At 43.8% G+C, this 20,190-nt stretch overlaps 2 protein-coding genes across 8 annotated transcripts; one reads left to right on the top strand and one right to left on the bottom strand.

Moving 5' to 3' along the window:
- Nucleotides 1-1,944: 1,944 nt before the first annotated feature.
- LOC103715974 (uncharacterized) lies at nt 1,945-7,440 on the top strand. Its single transcript, XM_039129410.3, has 5 exons — nt 1,945-2,493; nt 4,474-4,551; nt 4,892-4,954; nt 5,096-5,155; nt 6,963-7,440. Exons 1-5 carry the CDS (start codon nt 2,062-2,064, stop codon nt 7,119-7,121), a joined length of 792 nt encoding a protein of 263 aa, XP_038985338.1. The 5' UTR covers nt 1,945-2,061; the 3' UTR covers nt 7,122-7,440.
- Nucleotides 7,441-8,837: 1,397 nt separating this feature from the next.
- On the bottom strand, nt 8,838-18,387 carry ALF4 (aberrant root formation protein). Of its 7 annotated transcripts, none has more exons than XR_015975336.2 (15): nt 18,121-18,371; nt 17,826-18,005; nt 17,578-17,727; nt 17,283-17,355; nt 16,049-16,227; nt 15,893-15,952; nt 15,641-15,794; nt 15,470-15,529; nt 15,072-15,343; nt 14,926-14,997; nt 14,116-14,193; nt 13,827-14,030; nt 10,197-10,240; nt 10,059-10,110; nt 9,007-9,094 (listed from the first exon to the last, which is right to left on the bottom strand). XR_015975336.2 is itself a non-coding variant. In XM_008803781.4 (14 exons), the coding sequence occupies exons 1-14, from the start codon at nt 18,238-18,240 to the stop codon at nt 8,874-8,876; spliced, it is 1,875 nt and encodes a 624-aa protein (XP_008802003.1). In that variant the 5' UTR covers nt 18,241-18,387; the 3' UTR covers nt 8,838-8,873. The 7 variants fall into 7 exon arrangements, 5 of the variants coding, with proteins under 5 accessions (XP_008802003.1, XP_008802004.1, XP_088572071.1 ...); XR_605458.5 differs by having other exon boundaries at nt 9,050-9,094; nt 10,197-10,247; XM_008803781.4 differs by lacking the exon at nt 10,197-10,240 and having other exon boundaries at nt 8,838-9,094; nt 18,121-18,387.
- Nucleotides 18,388-20,190: the final 1,803 nt, after the last annotated feature.

The raw sequence follows: 20,190 nt of genomic DNA, 5'->3' as shown, positions 1-20,190 counted from the left end.
CGCGAGGACGCTTCGGAGAAGGCGTCCCGATAATGAGGTATTCTCGGGAAAGAAGAAACGCTACCTATTAAAGGCGTCTCAAAGCGCCCGATAATTCAAAAACGCACAATGATTTCAAAATTTTCCATAATAACCCAACTAAAACTACTTCCCGCGCTCAAGCTGGTAGCCAGCTAGAACTAGGAAGTCGGGGGGTAGTGTTGGGAGATTACCCAAGTCACAACATCTCAGAGGCGCTCGACCGAAGAGCGCCGACCAGAGAGGCGCTCAACCGAAGGGCACCGACCAGAGAGGCGCTCGACCGAAGAGCGCCGACCAGGAAGCGCTCGACTGGAAAGCGCTGACCAGAGACAAAAAGCGCCAAATAGAGGCGCTCGGCTAGAAGGTGCTCGACCGAAGGGCGCCGATCAGGAGCAATCCCGCCACAGGAGACTCCGCTAAGCGACCTGCTCGGCTCGGCACCTCCGCTAGGCCCATGCCTTAGCCGAATACCCAATCACTGCCTAATCCTCCAACAAGTCTGACAACCAAGTACGTAACTCCACTACAATCTGCCATCGTCCCTAAGTCATCAAAGCACAGGATCTCCACAGGAACTCGGCATGACCTGTCATTAATGCATAAGACCCCCTCGGGCCTCCGATGCACTCAGTCATTAAATGAACACCGCTCAAGACGATCTCCGGATCACTGAACCATCACAGCGTATGGCTCACCCTGACCACCGGTTCACTCAGCAATTAATGAACTTACCATCTACGAACCCCCGGGCCTACCATAACCGGCGGTTCAACACACTCCAATGGGCCCAACCGACCGTGACAGCTCCCTGACTCCGGTCTGATCCGGCCTTATTCTCCACAACAACATTAATGAGCGTGATCGCGTCCAATTATCGCAAAAGGAGACAAACTCCCCTGTCACCTCCCAGGTAACGCTATGTCCCTCTATAAAAGGGGCGGGCCCTCCTCCACTACAACACACAGATTAGCCCCCTCTGACTTAAGCTTCGGAGGGCCGGCGCCGGATAATCCGGCCACCGGCTTTTTTGCAGGACTACCCAGGGGAACATCGCCAGTCGGCGCACCATCTCCCACCATCCCGGCAACGGAACTCCTCCCCCTCCTTGGTCCGCGGCAGCCCCCGGGTCCAATTTCCAGCAACAAAGTTATTGATTATTTTTGATGACAAGAATATCTTTAATTTTTTATTATTTATTTAGAGAAGACAATGAGGCTGGTACTCTTGGACAACATATCCCGTGAGTTGATGATGTATCTGGAAACGGAAACCATGGTAACCTAAGCCAGTAGGTGTGGTTTAAGTGGGCTCCGGCTCCCCCAGTTGGCTACTGGACACGTGGCAAGACACCCAAATGTAATAAATATATCTTTCCGTATTTACCAATTTAAATGACTGCCGGTACACTAACCTAGTTTTTATTGCCGAATAAAATTATGCCGAGGGGGGATCGAACCCACGAGGAGGAAGGGTGCACTTTTACGAAAAATTCCAAAATTGCTCTCTTGGGTGAGACCAGACATGTTCTCGATTTTCCTTCCATACATGTATGGCCTCGGAGAAAGGACGTTTAAAAAAAAAAAAAAAAAGGAAAGGAAAGCAACGAAATCAGGATAAGATTTTAAGGTATCAAATCTGCCGTAATGAATCACAATTAGTTGAAATCCAAAAGACCACAGCACGAGATAGCGATGATTTCACAGTCTTACCGGAAACTAACACGGCTTCCTAATCCTTCTACCTTGAGGATTTATAAAGACGAAATTACCCTCGGAGCGGTGGCACTGGGATCACCGTCCCTCGTAACTAGGGGCAATACCGTCCGATCGGGCAAGCGCTTCCAGCCCGCAGCAGAAAGGCCGAGCGTCCGGACGAACCCTACTATTTTATTGCGCTTTATTCCCCCAATATAAATACCACCCACCAAGAGGTTTTCGGGCATCCATCACCACTTCGCTCCTTTCATCCAATCCTCCTCTCTCTCTCTCTCTCTCTCTCTCTCTCTCTCTCTCTCTCTCTCTAGGGTTTCTCCGAGCTCCCATGGCCGAAGTCGACGATTTCGAGGACCGCCGCCGCGGCGCGACGGAGGAGGAGGCCGACCTGACTGCCGTTGAAGTGCTCCTGAGTTTCAAAAACGGCAGGTTGCCCGATCCGCCTCCGTCGTCGGACGACGACGAGGGGCCGTCAGCGGTGCCTCCGGCGCCGCCACCGGCGCCGCTGGACTGGAGATCTAAGAGGAAGAGGTCCCGGAAGATAACGATGGAGGGGATACTGGAGGAGGAGGCGTTGGCCAAGGCGAACGGGAAGATGAGGGCCAGCCCGCCGTCACCACTCGACTATCGCGGCGGATCTGGCGCGTCAACGAGCGGCGGTGAGAACGGGCCGAGCTCGCCGGAGGAGTTTGCGGCGGCGAAGCGGCCGAGGCCCGACAAACCCCTCGCCGTGCGCGGTGGCAGTTCTCGTCCAACGAAGGTCAGGCTCCGCCTCCTATCCTTCTCTCTCTCTCTTTTAGTATTTTCTTTATTCGTATCGCGAGTATACTCCACCAAAGAACCGGTTGGACTCCCTTGCCTTTTTTTCTAAATATTTCTTTTGTTCTTATCTCCATTCTTTTCCCGAATTTCCCATCACTTGCCTCGAAATCCAACAACTCCTTCACCGATCTCACTATTATTCTAATTTTAGCTTTTTCTTTATTTATTTTCAAGCATTTTATTAGATGAAATATTTTCTTGGAGCTGACCGGTTGCTCGGAGGGGTATTTTTGTCAGTGGAACAAAGAAGTTGGTTCGTCTCCCAATCCGACCGCCGGCCCCTTCCGCTCTCCCGGTCCCTCCTCCCTCTTCTTTGGCTGCGAGTTTCCTCGCATCCCGCAGTCCAAGGGGTGGTTCTATATACACCCCCCCTATTGCTCAGGACAACCCCAAAAATTAAAAAAAAATTAAATACTCTCTACACCCCCCATTTGCTAAGGACACCCCTAAAAAATTAAAAATTTCTAAATTACCCCCCACCCTCCCCACCCCCTCACCTAAATTGCTCTCTACACCCCCCAAACCCCCCCCCACCCCGCTCTTCCCCTCCAAAACACCTGCCGGCTTCTCCCTTCCGCCCAAAAAACCTCGCCTCAAGCACCTCGCCGGCGGCCAAACCCCCTCCGTCTCCCCCTTCTCCCTCTCGTCGCCGGTCGGTGCAGTGCACCTCGCCAACGCCCAAAACCCCCCCGTTCCCCCTTCTCCCTCTCGTCACCGGCATTCTTCCGATCTCCGACCACCTCGCCGGCTTCTCCCGGAACCACCTCGCCGGCTTCTCCCGAAATTTTTTTTTTTTCACGGTTCGTGCTCCGTTCGGCACTGGATCGCCGAACAAAAAAGACTTCTGTTCGGCTGAACAGTGCCGGACAGAAGCCTTCTGTTCGGCACTGTGCAGCCGAACAGATCTGTTCGGTTGAGGGTTGCCGAACAGAAGGCTTCTGTTCGGCACTGTTCAGCCGAACAGAAGCCTTTTGTTCGGCGATCCAGTGCCGAACGGAGCACGAACCGTGAAAAAAAAAATTTCGGAAGAAGCCGGCGAGGTGGTTCCGGGAGAAGCCGGCGAGGTGGTCGGAGATCGGGAGAATGCCGGCGACGAGAGGGAGAAGGGGGAACGAGGGAGGAGGGGTTTGAGGGGTGTTTTTTTTTTTTCTTTTCAAAACGAAACGGAGGAGGAGGAAGGGGGGGGGGGGGGTGTATGAGAAAATTTCAAGGGCAATATGGTAATTACACTAAAGGTTAGTTTGGGTTTTTTTTTTTTGGTTTTTGGGGGGTGTCCTGAGCAATAGGGGGGTGTATATAGAACTACCCAAGCCCTGCTGGCGCTCCAACATGACCAAAACGCCCCCAGGAATCGGGGGATCCAGGCATTTCTCCAGGGCTTAAGGATTTACTTGTTTAAACGCCCACGGCCCCTCTTTATGAGTCCTGCGCCGCTTCGCGTGTGGTCAGGGCCCCACTGTCCCAAAATTAATATATATAAATATATATATTCCCGGGAGAAATAGCGGGGAAAAGGGGTCCTCGACGGGGTAGCTTTAGGTCCACGTTTGGTTTGTGCTCGGACCGAACGTGGTTTTAGATCGCCTCAAGGCTGGTTTCATAAGAAAACCACTGCGACCTGTACACGTGGCAGCTTGTGGTTGGAAAATCATGCCGGAGGGTGAAACTTCACACTGGATGGGGCTGGTGAATTGGATTTGATCCCTAGCGTCGTTCTATCTGCAACCGACCACAAACCGCCACGTGGACATCTCAGCGGCGGAGAGGCCGTATTTGGGTTGGTTTGGTTTGTTGATCGGCTCCGTGGTATCATCTCGCGCGGCGCATGAAGCGGGTTCCTGGATTCATCTTCATCTGTTTCTTAGGCTTGTAGCGGTGTTTGGCTGAACTCGTTTTAATTTGGTGTGCTGTGTTTCAGGCGGGTGGGAGCGAGCGGCCGCCGCTGGTTTCCAGAGTTCCGGCACGGAAATCCATCAGACCTTCGGGGAAGAAAAAGGTCAGCCTTCCCTTCTTGCCCTTTTCTTCTTCTTTTTCTCTCTTTTCTCGCCGAGCCAACCAGTGGTCATCGTAATGAATAGTCCACCTGGAGGTAAGTTTTAGCGTACTTTTACCGCCAGCAAGTGGTGAAGGTTGAAAAAGCCCGCAACTAAATGCGGTTTGCACGACCCACCACCCCTTACCGACCCAGTGGACGGTTATATGATGATGTGGAAGGTGGAAGGTGGAAGGTGGAAGGTGGGTGGTGGGTAAGCTTTACCTGTGGGTCTATTGGATATTATTAATTATTAATTGTTTTAATAAAAACATGGAGTGGGCCTTTTGTATTTGGTGAGCAGGCGATCCCGGAGCTCCAGGCTGTGGAGAAAGCGCTTCTGGAACAGAGAGAAAACCTCCAGAAGGTTATGTCTTTCTTTTCCCTTTTCTTTCTATTTGAATCTGTTGTCTCTAGTGGTTTTTGTGTGGAGAGAGATTTTTATATGATTACTGGCTTGTTTGGAATACTTGCTGACAAAAATAAATGGGGATGGGTACGTCAACAGGAGGTGGAAGCGCAGCGGAAGGATCACGAGGCGCTTTTGGAGCAGAACCGGAGGCTGAAGGTGAACCTCACCACGCCCTTCTCTCACTTCTTTCTCCATGAGCGCGGTCTGATCTCAGGCGGTTTGAGGCTGCGCCTATGCCGCGTCAAGTGCCAATTGGCACAGATGTGGGCCCACGCGTTTATGTCCACGCCACCCACTTTGTAAACCAATAGGCGCCTGACTCGTCATCACGAAAAAAAGGTGTAAAGCTATCGTTGAAAGATGGTATGTTTAGGCTAATTCGGTAAATCAAATAACTAACGGATCGTGGACTTCCGTCCTGTGGGAAAACTCATCGACTCATCAACTGGGTCATTGGCTGGCCGCGGACATGACGGAAATGACGTTGTTATAGCCTGTAGGCTATAGCTGACTTAGAATGTATGGCTTGAGTTGCACTGTTTGCATGACCGCATGAGACGAATCTATTAATTGCACACAGAATAATGAACACGAGCTAGAAAGGCTATCAAAATCTAGATCAATTCAGCATTTTCACCTCCAAATTCATATACAAATCTTCACAGATGTGCATGTGGCTCTTGATTATGCAGATATATATTTAATGTAGATCAGGATCCATGTAGTACTTGTTCCTAATATGACGCGTTGCCATTCCTTTATGTGGTATGAGTATTGATTGAAACCCTTGCTTTTATTAGCAGAACGATTGTTAACAATTTTTATAGGGTACATTGTGCTATTATATGCACTCGTAACCTGTATGAGCTGAATATCATGAAATGGGACAGCTTGCTTTGTTCATCGTAATATTTTGGTCTATCGGGTCATATTTATATATAATATGTAATGATTAGTAGCTGAAGCAATTTTAGTTCTTCCCCTTCATGTTTTTAACATCACCAACTGGATGTCAGGGCAGCCAAGTGGCAGTGGACTCTGCCTGGACTTGTTCTTTTTAATGGAATCGGTTTTATAGCTGTGTGCAAACACGGTAGATAATCTGGGTGGTCTAGCAGCATCAACTATGCTAGTTTGCTTGTAAGGACACCTAGGTGCCTAAGCTGCCTCCCTGTTATGACTTTTCACTGCCATGGACCCTCTAAAATTTATGCTTGTAATTAGCTCATTTATGACTTTCATATCCTGCTAGATCTCATGGTTTATTGCATTAAATGGAACACAAAGTTGCTAGATTTGGGGACTCCTAATTTTCTACTAGGTTCATATATGCACTTCTTTACTGCAACATTTAGATGCTTGTTAGATGCAATGGATTGAAGTGAACAGAAAACAAGTTCACCATTTATCATATAACAATTTCCTGTTGGAAGAAGGTTGATTGGTTAAGGCATTGCTGCTCAAAGTGCCATGCTTTCTTAGACTTACGATGTGCCTCTTTTTTGTTTAATCTCTTTGTTGTTCAATTTTCCTAGCAAGAGAATTCGACACAATGTAAAGTTCAGTGAGACTGTAGATCTCCTCTAAGAATTATTTAAGTGGCGGAGACAGCAGTGGTAGTGGATATTCGATAAAGCAAATTATGAACTAGTGCAGAGATGTGATGCATTAGTTTTACAAGCTTTTATCTGACTTGAAATTATTTATCAATTTCACCAGTAGATATAGCATTTAACGTCTTCACGTTAATTATGTAGTCCTTTCACAAGCATGGCTTTTAGCTATATCTTAGGTCAAGTTGGAAGTGTGTCAAAATAAACAACTTTCTTTGGAGAATTATTGTCAAAACTCCATCCTTCTTTGTTTCTCTTACCATATAACTTGATTTTTATTCATGCCAGTCTAGCCACTAAAACCCTGAAAAATAAATTGTTTCTTAATGAGCTTTCTTTGTTTCATGCAGCTGTGCTTGGAGTTGCTGAGGATGAAGCAAACATCTTCTATGGTGTTCGTAGAAACCAAGCCGCCTGAATCATTCAACCATATCGCCCCATCTTCTGCTGTACAGGGTCACAGAGATTTTGTCCTACCTGATCTCAATGAACCGGTACTGGATTTATAGAGGCAGGGCTTTGCTGACTCATTCAATAACCCCAACTGTACATAACAAAGAGCCCGGTGGAGGACATTAAAAACTGTGACGGTTTGATAGCTGATAGAGAGGACATAGGCAGTTGCTTTAGCATCTCAAAAGGAGTACCAGAGGAAACTTATTTGTTTTGTTGGTTATTTAATGCCCCCATGTTTCTGCTGCTATTTCACAAATCTATTAGTTTGAGACGTGTAATTAATTTGTCAGTCTAGTCGAAGTAATCTTGTGAAAACAATGAATTGTTTTTTTATTTCTGAGTCATAAGGTTTTTGGTATGCGATGAATTATACATTCTTCTGTTTTTATATGGTTTCAATTAAAAGAAATATCCTTTGCAGGATCCTTCTTTGAGCTAGCTGACGCTGTGCAGTCTGTGTGTTGCTTGATCAAAAGAACCTTTGTGACTCGACCATTTGGACTTTGCTTGTCTCAAGATATTCATCTCAAAAGGAGTAACAAAGAGGAAACTTACTTGTTTTGTTGGTTATTTAATGCTCCCATGTTTCTGCTGCTATATTTCACAAATCTATTCGTTCGAGACGTAATTTTTTTAGCAGTCTAGTTGAAGTAGTCTTGTGAAAACAATGACTTGGTTTTTCTCTGAATCATTGGGTTTTTGGTGTGCATTGAATGATCCGTTCTTCTGTTTTTATATGATTCTTATTAAAAGAAATATCCCTCATTGGATCCTTCTTTGAACATGAACACACGGCCAACCGATGCGACTCTGTGCCGCTTAATCAAAAGAATCTTTGTGGCTCAACCATTTGGACTTTGCTTGGCTGAACGTACATGGGATTTTTTTTTTTCTTTTAACAACCAGTACTTTGAAAGCCTTTTTCTTTTTTCTTTTGCTAAGACGGATGTATCACACAGGGAAAAAGCCTCAAAAGGAAATCAGAGTCCAAGCAACAATCAAAACCAAGTTGTCTAGGGCGACCTAATAAACAGATCAATAACAAAGAGTAAGTTATATGGAAACTAGCTAGAGGCTGTGTTAAAGCATAACAATTACAAATACTAAGAAATCAACTCCATTGAATGATGCAAAACATTTTTTTTCTAGATAACATTGATTTGTAATGCATCCATTCATCCGTCCATCCATGCACACACATACTGGTTCATGGTATATCCTTCATTGATAACCAAGCATGACTACTAGCTTATTGTAAATTTATAGATATAAAACCAATTCTTAGATCCTTGTGTGTAACCTAATTTGATGCTGCTTTAAGAGGCAACTTAACGTGGCGAACCCCTCTAGATTCAGGGAAACAAATAACAAGTTTAAGGCTGAAACAGTGCTAGCTAAAAAGTCAGCTGGCTGTTTCCTGTAAGGAGGTTGCTAGCTCCAATATGCAACATGTTTTCACTGTGAAATACTCTACATTAGAGACTTCCAAACTCAGCTACAAGGCTTGGGCATGAAAGGGCAATGTAGTGCCTCTTTACTCTTGCTCGTTCAAACTTCCAAGGGCGATGAGCCTTTGCAGCCGCATTAACTAGAGTTCGCAGAGACCTCTTCCATATTAGCTGGCATGCAACAAGGGCTGATCATTTCATCATGAATAGAAATCTCGTCAAAATCTACAGCCTTCTAAAAGGTTTTGCTTAACGGTACAGAGAGGTGTAAAGATTTTGGTGTCCGGGACAAGCAGCAAGCAAATGTGAAGGTGACAAAACTGGAAACAAGTCAGTAGATCTTTATATGGATAAAACCTACGCCGAATGTTGCAGGTTGTCTTCAACCAATTCGATACAACGATATAGTACCAGCTGAACAGGATTTAAAGCACAAAGAATGTGATCTGCTATTTCAATGTCATCTTTCTCATTTTCTGCTTGAATTCCTGCGACCAATGTTCGTAGAGGTAGGAGCCACTCTGAATAAACTTTACGCAATGTATTTGCTGAGAGGATACTGGTGCGGTTTGTTTTTCCTGCAGTCAATCAGTGGATGCTAGAGCCATTAGACATTTAACAGAACCATCTTGTTCTTTAGTCATCACAATTCAACGAACCAGAAAAGATCCCTTCCCCACCCCACCAACCAAAAAAAAGGACCTGGAGAAGATAAAAGAGAAAAAAATAAAATATGAAAGACATGAATGTCATGATTTGAAACCTCGGATATGGATGTCTAATTAAACACAGGAAGGGGGTAAAAGATATGTAAGATGCTGGACAAATGATATAACAATCAAAAGATAAACTTTGAGATTGGATGCTCCATGACACTATAGTGGGTGACTCGACCAACTAATACAGATTTACACACAAATATGTGGAGGTTGAGTAGAAGAGGATTGTAAAACTTTTTAGCCAGAGTATGTGCCCCTTCAAAAACCTGTAACTCCGACAATTACTAAGCAGGAAATGTTAAATCTTTTCCTCTTTCAAAAAAAAGCTTAGTGTATGCATAAGTAGTTTCAAAATGACATCTAATTTTAACCAAAATATACCATTCTGCCAAATTCTTTTCAGCTTGCTGTATATGGTCATTTAAACAATTTTGTTTGTGGCCAGTTTATTCCAAACTAAGCATAAAGATGGATAGTTCAGCCTAAGTTTTAGTAGAACTCTTGTTCAAAACCAAGATTTCAAATTTTAACACAAATAATAGTTGCGCACGGAGCGAGATAGCAAGCCAACTAAAATGTCACAGGTGTATAGTCATACAACAACATCATAAATGATTCTCAGAGGGTACATAACAAGTGTAGTAGATGCTTTATTTTTGTTGAATTCAACTTAGTCTGGTCAACCTCAAAAATCACAGATCAAAATATAAAACGGAGAAATTTCTAAGCAACAGGCAATGTAGTGGAAATATCTAGAAAGTAAATAGGATCAACAGACATACCAAGCACATCCATTCAAATATACAACTAGTATGTAATATACCTGTAGATTCTATTATCAAAATAAACCTGAACAAGTTGAGAGCAGATAGTACCTGCACATGCAAGTAAATAAGTATCTTATAACATATTGATGCAAATGCTTGATTGAGGTAAGCACACTAAAGAGAGATGAGGCTACCTGGTTTACAACATAGGCATTATCATAGTTTGGGATAGATTAACCTGGAAACTAAAGAAATATCGGGCAAGGATCAACTTTCATTTTAGGAGAAGCAAGCACATTATCTAAAAAATAGGTATAACCCTTGTGACTTGCATGTGATAACATAACTCATTTAAATGGTAAGCAGGTTATGGTTGATCACATATCTCTCGTCTCACAGCATGTTGTTGTGAGATCACAATTTCTACCCCTTGAAGGAAAAGCTTTCCTTGGGAAAAAATATGATTGACAAAGGATTTAGAATATTAGAATGTCAAGTTCATCATGGGAGAAGTTTTATCATCTGTGTAGGTCCACGGCTTCTAGTGAATCGAAGAACTCATTATTTACTCATTATTATCTCTTGAAACTGGAGAGACTTCGATAGAGAGGCCTAATGTTAAGTGCTGAAAGAAAAAAGACCACAACCATAACCATGATGCCTTACCCCAACCATTTGGGTCACAAAAATAGATAAATATAAATAATTAATTTTTGCTAATCACTCACGTTTAGGGCCATAACCCTATTTGTATAGCAACGTACAAATGAATATAAATTTTACAGGTCCTCTTCACGGCATACAAATTCATTCTATGTAGTTTAACAGCACGGGATCAATCTCAAATCATTTTGCATAAAACTTTTGAACTCTACCTGATTTAACAATAAGGAGGTCATTTCATATAGAGGACTAAGTCTAGTTATATGGCTGGATTGAAAGGACCAAATCCATGCCTAGGATTTGATCAAAAGAATAAAATGCAGATAGATGCGTACCCAGCCAGACCAGAGGACAAAATCCAAGTTTAATTGTTCTAACTCTAACTTGGCTAGACTCCAAGAACTAAGTCTAGATTTAACTTGGCAGGAGTCAAACGACAAATTCAAATTGCACACAGTTAGATCCATGAGGAATAAACTCATTTTAAAGTTGGTGGCTTTCAATGTGTTAATCTTAATTTCTTATGATTGAACCAGCAGGAGTAAATCCAAGTTCAATTTAAACAAGCCCAAAGGGCAGAAATTCAATTGTGTGCAAACAGCCTAGAGCTCAAGGGGTTGAATCAGCAAGATTCCTACATGATTTCAACTTGACAAAGCAACAACCTTTTCTTTCAGACCTTATCAAGCCCTCAGTCTGGAATTAGTTCTCCAAATTTAGCGCCAAATATCCTGAGCATAATCCTGTGCCTAATCGATATGAAATAACCTTAATGTTTTTCAACTTGTGCAATTAACTAAAATCCACCCCCATGTCACTAGAAACTAGACAATGTGCCGTATGCCAATAAAAAGGATAAATAAAATGCAAAGAAACTCAAAATCCATAAATTCGGCATAACTGACTTGTTGATCTGATTGGTATGGTATGCACTTCATGTTGTCAAAGTAAACTTTCAGGCAAAATAACCATATACAATTAAAACTGAATAGGAGAACAAAATTGATCCCCATGCCATTAAACTAGATATCATGGATGCTTATGTTATTGAAGTGGAAAATTTAAATACAAAGAACCTTGCAGTTCATAGACCGGGCATGACAGGCCTCCAAGCCCCTGAACTAGGCACTATGTTAAGACAATGTACATGACATGAATCCTGAAATCATGTGTTTGTTCATCAATTTCTACTGGAGTAATGCCTTTGGTCAAGTCATTTAATATGAGTCAGCATTTTATCAAATTTAAGGTTCTACATTGGTTTGCAGTCTTCTTTTCTTTCAACACTTACCTAAGGTCTCATGGTTGAAAATTCCCCATTCTCAATGGTGATCAACAGAATGTTTTTACGCCCTACTGGAAGCTGTGGATTCAAACCATTAATTAATAATACCCTCCTATCACAGAATTCAATAGAATATACTCCAAACCCTCTGTGAACAGTAAGAAACTCCTTTTGCTTTCATGTGGCAGATTGGAGATTCCAGAATTGTATCTCATATACAGTCAGTTAACCTATTGCATGTCAATCTGATAAAAAGGTAGCCTTTTCGTAAAAGATCTTTCCAAGAGGAAGGGTGTAAAATGTCAACCTGCTTAAATGCTTTTCATTTTAAGCCATAGTGAGCCATTAATAACTAAGATGTTTCAATTAAATGCTGAAAAGTTGATTGTCTTACATATTCAACCAAGTAAAAATTTAAGCCGTTAAAAAGATACGTAATTGTGTTTCTCCTAAGGCTGCAAATGGGTCAGGTTGACCTGCGACCCGACCCGACCCGCTTAGACCCAATCCGACCCAAATTTTTGGACCCGCGGGGCCGAGTCGGATCCTAAAATTGGACCCATTCTATTTTTTGGTCGGGTTTGTGTTTACTGAATCTCGACTTGACCCGGACCCGACCCGACCCAAATTTTTTTGGGTCAATTTTGGATCATTTATCCAACGACTCAATCCGACCCGAACCCGAATTACACGTTTAGACTCGCAGACCATAGTCTACTAAGTTTCTTAAAAAAAAATAGACAAGAAAAAGGAAAAAGAAAAGAAAAGGAGGTGGGAGAAGTGGTAAAGCAGTACTTGCCCGAGCCCTATAACACCTCACCACTCACCACTCCCCACTCCCCATGGCAGAATGTCATGTCGCCCTTAATGATGATGGGATGCCTCCCCACCCTCCCTCTGCCTTCCCTTCTCCTCCCCCCCCTCTCTCTCTCTCTTTGGTCCCAATTGATCTTGCTCAATCTCCGTCTCTTTCCTTCTCTCTCCCCCTCTTCGATTCTTCTATCTTCTCTCTCGATTTCCCCCAATCTTGTTCTCCTTGTCTTGCCCCTTCTCTAGATTGCTCTTCCGTGATCTATTGGCGGGGTTCGAAGACCGAGTGTCGGTCGGCGTCCTACCAGCTTCAAGGACAAGGCCAAGAACCGGGTGGACGACCTCCAAGGAATGTTTAGTGACCTCTCACCTCCAGTCTGCCCACAAGGAAAGCCGCACAGCCGATGTCGTCGTCCTCGAGGAGCAGGTCCACCTGATGCTCCGCGAGTGGAAGGCCGAGCTCAACAGGCCGTCCCCCGCCTCCTCCATGCTCGTAATCCTCCTCATCCCTCCTTTTTTATTCCTTCCTATAATGCTGGTTCCATGGAGTTCTCCTCCATACGTCTCTGCCGCCACCACGACCACCACCTGTGGAGGAGAGAATGGGTGGGGAAGCAGGATGGGTGGAAGCGGCGACGATGGAGTTCCAGATGAGGGTCAGTTTAACTGAGTGTGACGAAGGGTGACCCAAAAATTCTCTATTATAACCCGGACCCGACCCCGACCCCGACCCGACCTGACCTGGACTAAACCCGACTCGGACCCGAATTTTTTGGGTCAGGCTAGGTTATACATGGACCTGACCCGACCCGAATGACCTGTTGGGTCAAAAATTGTAGCCGCAGACCCAATCCGACCTGACTCGATCTTCAATTGGATCAGGTCTAGGTCCAAAATTAGGACCCAAACAAGAAACTGGGCCGGGTCGGAGTCACTCAAGACCCGACCCATTTGCACCCCTAGTTTGTCCAAATTAATTAAAAAGGCTTTCACGCATCTGCTGAGGGATGCAAGAATAATAAAACAATATATTATTTCCATCACAACAAAAAATTTAATGCATTACCGGTTCACTATGCTCAGGGAGGGGAGGAGGACCCCCTTTAGGAGGCTTCAGTATCAGCTCCACTATTTCAAGGGCATGAGAGCTCCAAAATGGTGAACCTATGTTCCTATTTTGTCGGTGAATGATGTCATTATCTTCAGACATGTCACTTGGACGAACTTCCCTGGGAATATCCTCCTTCACAAGATCAATAAGAATTGCAATCTGTTGTGGAAATGCAATTATAAGTATCAGTAAGAAACGAGTATTTGTATGTACAAACCTAATCATTTTGCTTCACAACACTTACCATAGAAGGAGAATTGCTATTTGTAATAAGAGCCCTTAAAATGTCAAATCGGTGAGAAGATGGGATATCTGAGACTACCTGACCACATTTTATATAACAAAGGATGCTTATAAATAAATTTTCAAAGAACATCAATATGCCCTGAAAGAAAAAAAAAATAAACATAACAAAAAAAAACATCCAGTGAAGCTTTTGTTCGGAAGAATTTGCAGCATGAACCAGGAGTTCACAGAAATACCAAGAAAGAGTAAAGACAGATACATCATCTAAATTCTAACATCTCAGCACATGCATAAACAAAAAAATAGAAGCATTACTGAGGCTAGTGACGAAACACTTCACAATGAAGAAAAACATTTCTTGTTGAAGAATTCAGAGAATCTTCTAGTGTTTAATATAATTTCAATTCCAATTTTAGTTTGAGACAAAATTTATTAAAATAGAGCTCAATATGGACATATACTTTATAACAGCTTCTTGCTGAATAACATTTAAAAGCTTCAGTCTGAAGATTTCAAGTCACAATTTATGGTGAAAAATCAAGTGGACTGGCTGGCTTGGCAATGCCAGATTTTGTCCCTCCTACCTGAAAAAGCTTACCTAAGATCATTTCCTTTGCACCAAGCATCTTTATATACTTTGCAATCAATTAATATGATAACATCTAAAAACATAAGACTCTTAATTCATAAAAAAGGCCAAAACAGACCAATTTTAAACACACTTTTCACAATGAGACAGCAAGTGTATATGGACAACTAGCATGTAAAAGTTAAAACATCGAACATGTACATGTAGTTAGTAACATACTTTTTTTAATGCAGAATAGGCTTTCTTCCGTAATGAAGCATCTGAAGTGCCAATCATTATTCTTTCAACAGCCTGTAATATTTCTTTGAACAATTAAATTAATTTAATTAGGTACATCAGACTTCAAGGAAATAAGAAAACACTACCTGGAGAGCAGAAAAAAGACTGGGCATAAAGGAAGAGAAGTCCGTATGGTTATCACTAGACACTTCTGAATTAATTCCTTCCATCATACACAATAGTAACTCTACACCGTGTGATTTTATTTCCCAGGGATAATCAATTGAGGAGAGTATATATTTGAACATCCCAATAGCTCGCCACCTTACAGTACAATCATTTCTGATTTTGTTCAGGACAGAAATTAACTGTTCTCCAGCAGCATTTGCAATTTCATCAGAGATATGGCCCCAAATCACTACAAGGATCATATCAAACAAACATAGATATTTTAGACTCAACAAGGTGAATGCAAGAAGATGAACTGGTATTGTATTAAATAGAGTACACGAAGAGTGGAAAGGTAAAATATGTAAGATAATACCTGCAAGAGTTGCTCCACTCATGGCAAAGGAAAAGCAGGCCATGAAGTCATCGCCATCCTCTACATCACTTTGGAGAAGATGTATCAGAAAAGAGGGACTGGAGGTAGAGATATTAGCAGCAAAGGCTCAGAGATATCAGCTAGGATGACCTCATATAAGATGGAAGTTACCTTTAGAGACCTCATCAGTAATTGAAGCCACAGCACATCCAGTTATAAGGCCAAAATAGGAGAGCTCACAAAATGGGAGGAACTTGGAAAATTGTAGAACAAGCGAACAGCAGCTTGAAACAATATGTGATTGTGTGCTTTTTGATATAAGAGCCTGAAAATAAGAACACATTCCGAAGTTACCATTGCATGTTATAAGAGATAACAAATAAAGGAGAAGATATTGAAGGATTAGATCTGATAGTACTCAACCATGTTTTGTAGGACATAAAGACCAAGTATAGCACGAAGCTCTTCTTGCCTTCTTCCAACCTATTGCACACCACAAAGAGATGTGCCAAACATAAACAAGGCCATAAGCACAAACATCAGTGCATGTATGGTTGCAACAACTAAAAAGATGCAAACCATTTTTTCACAAATTGCTTGAATGGATGTGCCTATGCTTATCGCTGCACCAAACAAATCATTGAGGGAATCTTTATCTTCATCATCAGGCTCTGACGAGATCACATTCAAAACTTTCAAAATAACAGGGATTGCCACCTTTACTTGCTCAACATGACGCCTCTGAGTGCGATCTAATACTGAGACAACAAATTGAAGTTGACGAAAGAATCGTGCGAAGCAAACAAGGACTAAACAACCAATCTAAATTCACAGGCAAACACATCAAACAATTATATATATATATATATATATATATATATATATACAAACAAAGTGCCCATGTGGGTATGTGCACGCATGTCTTTTCAATAAAATTTGATACCAAACAAAGGAATAACATAGAAACATTCGATTGCTATAAATACATCACATTCTGTATAGTGTATCACATTTTGAATAGAATTGCAGCCAGAGCTCCAAGATCTTGTAAGTCATAACCAATTCAAATGACTCGCAAATGGTAATTAAAAAAATCTTTTGTTATCGCAAAAACATGATAATCTTGGAACTTATGGAGAAAATCAATAATCAAAACAGAAGGTAAGATTGGTAGTATTGAACTATAGTTATTTAGAAGACAAAAATCAATACAGTTTATTATCAAATGATGTACTCAAATTACCATCATAATAAAAATCCAGCCAAAAAGAGTTTAGCAATATGTGAAAAGGAGCCAGCTGGTTAAACAAAAAAAGAAGAAGGAAAAGAAAAAGAAAAGAAAACTTTGGCATAACATAAATAGAGATTCCTTAAGAACTTAAAATTTTGAATGACATGGACAGGAACCAAGTACCAGGTATGAAACAATATAACAAGAAAGATGCAATGATAATTAGTTATAACAACAAATTCAGAACATAATTGTAACAGATATTGAAGTGTATAGTTCTAGACATCTTTTAGTGATATATCGGTTAACCATGTGCATGACTTGAATCATAGACCTAACATAGGTTTTGCATATGCAACTACTTGTTGCCATAAAAATAACAGACAGTTGAAGATGACCATAGAAAATATCATACGAGAACATAAAATATACAAGCATAGCCCACAAAATTCATAAATAAGATGGCCCGAATTCTTAACAAAAGTATTCATTTCATGTGCCATATAATGCATGAAAATCCGACTGTTTGAGATATCCTCACAAGGTACTTGTATCATATAGTGAGGAGTCATGAGAATGTACCTTTTGAGAGGCCGCCTAAGAGTAGAATAAAATAAGTCTGTTCTTTCGACTCCCTGATATGGGTATCTATTGCCTAAATTTTAGAAACATGAGGATGTTATCAAACCAGATAATAAAACAGGGTACATAAAATATAGAAACAATTAGCAAGAATTATTTGAAACAAAGATACTGAGCAATTCTGTTGTGCAATTCTTTATATATCCAAAACAACACACAAAATATAGAGAGCTACCAGAAAGTCTGGTCGGTATCCATACAAAAACCATGCTATCGCTTATTTTAGAGTACCCACCTCACAAAGAATCGAAAGCATGTCGCGTGGGCTACAGCTGGACACGAGGAAGTCGATAATGCTCCCTGCGATCTCCCGACACCTATCCGACAAAGCTGCAAACTTTGCCACCACTTTCGGCAGCTCGAGAGAGAGCGCATCAACAGCCATCTGCAGTCATAAACAATATAACTGAATTCTGTAATCTACGCAGAAGAAATAATCGGATATGTTTTTTTTTTAATAAAAAAAAAAGAACTCAAAAGAACCTGATCCGAAGAAGGGGATGAGAGAAAGCTTTGGATCTCGACGAGTGCCTCCTCCGATGCTCTCTCGCAAGGAGCGGGACTCTCCGAATCGGAAAGCGGGGGCTCGACGATGGAATTGAGGAGGCCGACTACGGCAGCGACCGCCGTGTCGGACTTGCCAAAATCGCCGGTTTCGAAGAACTGTGACGGAGAGGAGATAATTAGGGTTAATAGCGAAGAGAGGGATGGACCGAAGGCGGTGAGGATAAAGAAAAAGACCCTAGAGGTGGGATTGAAGTGGGGTTGGAGTTCGTACCTGGGAGCAGGAATCGAGGGCTTCTTTGAGGCGAAGGGAGAAGGGAGAAGGAGAGGGATCTTGGAGGTGGACTCGGCCGAGATCGATCCCGCCGGGGGCGGGAGAGGCGTCGGCAGACATCTCGGTGACCTCCGGTCGGTTGGCCGAAGAGGAAGAGGAGCCGCTTAGGGAGAGCGAGAGTTCCACGGCGAGTCCTCTCGACGGCTATCAGTACGACGACCTCCAACGAGCAAACACTTCCAGCTGGACTGTTACCACTTCCCAGTTTATACAAACGGCTGTGATTACCACTTCCCAGTTTATACAAACGGCTGTGATTAATCGTTAGGTGTCGATACTAGTTTACTAGAATTGATCAAGATTTATTTTAGAAAAAAAAAAAAAAGAGAGGGATAAAGCAAGTAAATATGAGGGTGAAGCGCTTTTTTTTTTTTTTTTTTTTTTTTTTTGCTAAAAACGGGTTTTCATACAAAACGTGTACGAATACACCCAATAAAGTCAAAAAATACTAACTCACGGAGAGCCAGAGGCAGCTCCCCCTCCCCCACCCAAAGGGTATATCCTGAATGATGAGCCGCGAAGGCAGCCATCCAGTCGGCTGCCCCATTGGCTTCTCGAAATACATGCTTGGCCTGAATGGCCACCCCAACCCCACACATCAACCCTATGTCCCGAACCAAGGGGTGGTCTGAGCCTTCACCCCTCAGCCCCTTCTGAATCCAACTGATAACTGTGGCTGAGTCGTCCTCCAAAACAACCGAGCCAGCCTGCAAAGCCTGCCTCGCATATCGAAGACCGGCCCAGGCAGCTCGTAACTCTGCCCCGGGGACCGACGTGCCGAACAGCTGACAGCCCCCTGCTGCCACGACTCTGGAGTGCAGGTCCCGTATCACAAAACCCGCACCGCCTCGCGCGCCTCCATCCAAAACCGATCCATCGAAATTGACCTTGAGGAAACTCGGGGGTGGGGGTTCCCAGGTGAAGAACACCATCTGAGAAGCTGCCGAAGCAGAAAGAGAACCCCAGGTGTCCCGAGCTATCAGAGGTCCATCTGAAGAGGATCTGATCTCCAATGCCTGTACGCGCGCTAGCTCCACCACGAACCTCGGTGACACCCTGCGCTCACCGAGGGTACGAGCGTTCCTTGCCAGCCAGATCTGATGTGCTGTGCAAGTCGCTCGAATAGCCTCCTGACATGTCCGAGGGCGGACCAACCACTGCTGCATCGTCTGTAAAAACTGAGGCCTCCCATGCCAGACCTCCTGCGGAAACCCTGCCCACTGCCATGCCGACCTCGCCCACGTACACTGGAAAAGCACGTGGTCGACCGACTCCTCCACACTGCATGTCCCGCACTCCGCAGGGATCCCACATCCACGCCTACTCAGCGCTGCTCTCGTCGGGAGATGGTCCCACGCCACCTTCCATAGGAAGAGTGCAGCCCTCGGGTGAAGCCCTGACCTCCAGATCCAAGTGTAGTCCGGCCCTGGCTCATGCTCCTGCTGGATAACACCGGCGAGATCTCCCAGTCGGACCCTGGATCGGCAGGAGGTGCCCCAAACCCTGACATCAGGCCCCCCACAGCCTGGCACCGGAAGAGACCGGATCCTCTCAGCTAGGTGTCCCCCGAACAGCTGACGTAACCTGGCATCATCCCATGCTGACTCTCCTGGGGCCAGAAGATCAAAAACCCGCAGTCCCTCCGCAGCCGCAGCATCAATCATAGTCGGCCAGCACCTCAGTGGGACAGTGTCCACCCATGGGTCCGCAGTCACATCAATACTCCGCCCATCGCCGACTATCCACCTGGTATTTGCCGACACCGTCGGCACATACCTCCCAATCTCACGCCACATGAAGGAGACTCGCCGCCCACTCCATACCACCTCTGAGCCGTCGCGTCCATATCTGGCAGCCATCACCTGACTCCACAGCCCGTGTGGCTCTAGCAGGAACCGAGCTGCATGCCGAGCAATGAAAGCCTCACGACGCTCCAGCAGGGACTGCACCCCGAGACCCCCCTCGCTGGTAGGCCGGCAAACGTGCTCCCAGGCTACCAGATGCACCCCG

This window comes from Phoenix dactylifera, chromosome 2 (genome assembly GCF_051530095.1).
Source record: "Phoenix dactylifera cultivar Ajwa chromosome 2, Ajwa_hap1_PhDact_Kaust_v1.1, whole genome shotgun sequence".
NCBI lineage: Eukaryota > Viridiplantae > Streptophyta > Magnoliopsida > Arecales > Arecaceae > Phoenix > Phoenix dactylifera.
This window is presented reverse-complemented; position numbering and strand designations above follow the sequence as displayed.

Coding starts and splice junctions, on each gene's coding strand:
- LOC103715974 (XM_039129410.3), top strand. CDS start 2,062: ATGGCCGAAGTCGACGATTTCGAGGACCGCCGCCGCGGCGCGACGGAG. Junction 2,494..4,473: donor GCAGTTCTCGTCCAACGAAG/GTCAGGCTCCGC, acceptor GCTGTGTTTCAG/GCGGGTGGGAGCGAGCGGCC. Junction 4,552..4,891: donor GACCTTCGGGGAAGAAAAAG/GTCAGCCTTCCC, acceptor TTTGGTGAGCAG/GCGATCCCGGAGCTCCAGGC.
- ALF4 (XM_008803781.4), bottom strand. CDS start 18,240: ATGTCTGCCGACGCCTCTCCCGCCCCCGGCGGGATCGATCTCGGCCGA. Junction 18,006..18,120: donor CCCTCGATTCCTGCTCCCAG/GTACGAACTCCA, acceptor TCTCCGTCACAG/TTCTTCGAAACCGGCGATTT. Junction 14,194..14,925: donor CCTATTCTGCATTAAAAAAA/GTATGTTACTAA, acceptor AAATGTGGTCAG/GTAGTCTCAGATATCCCATC.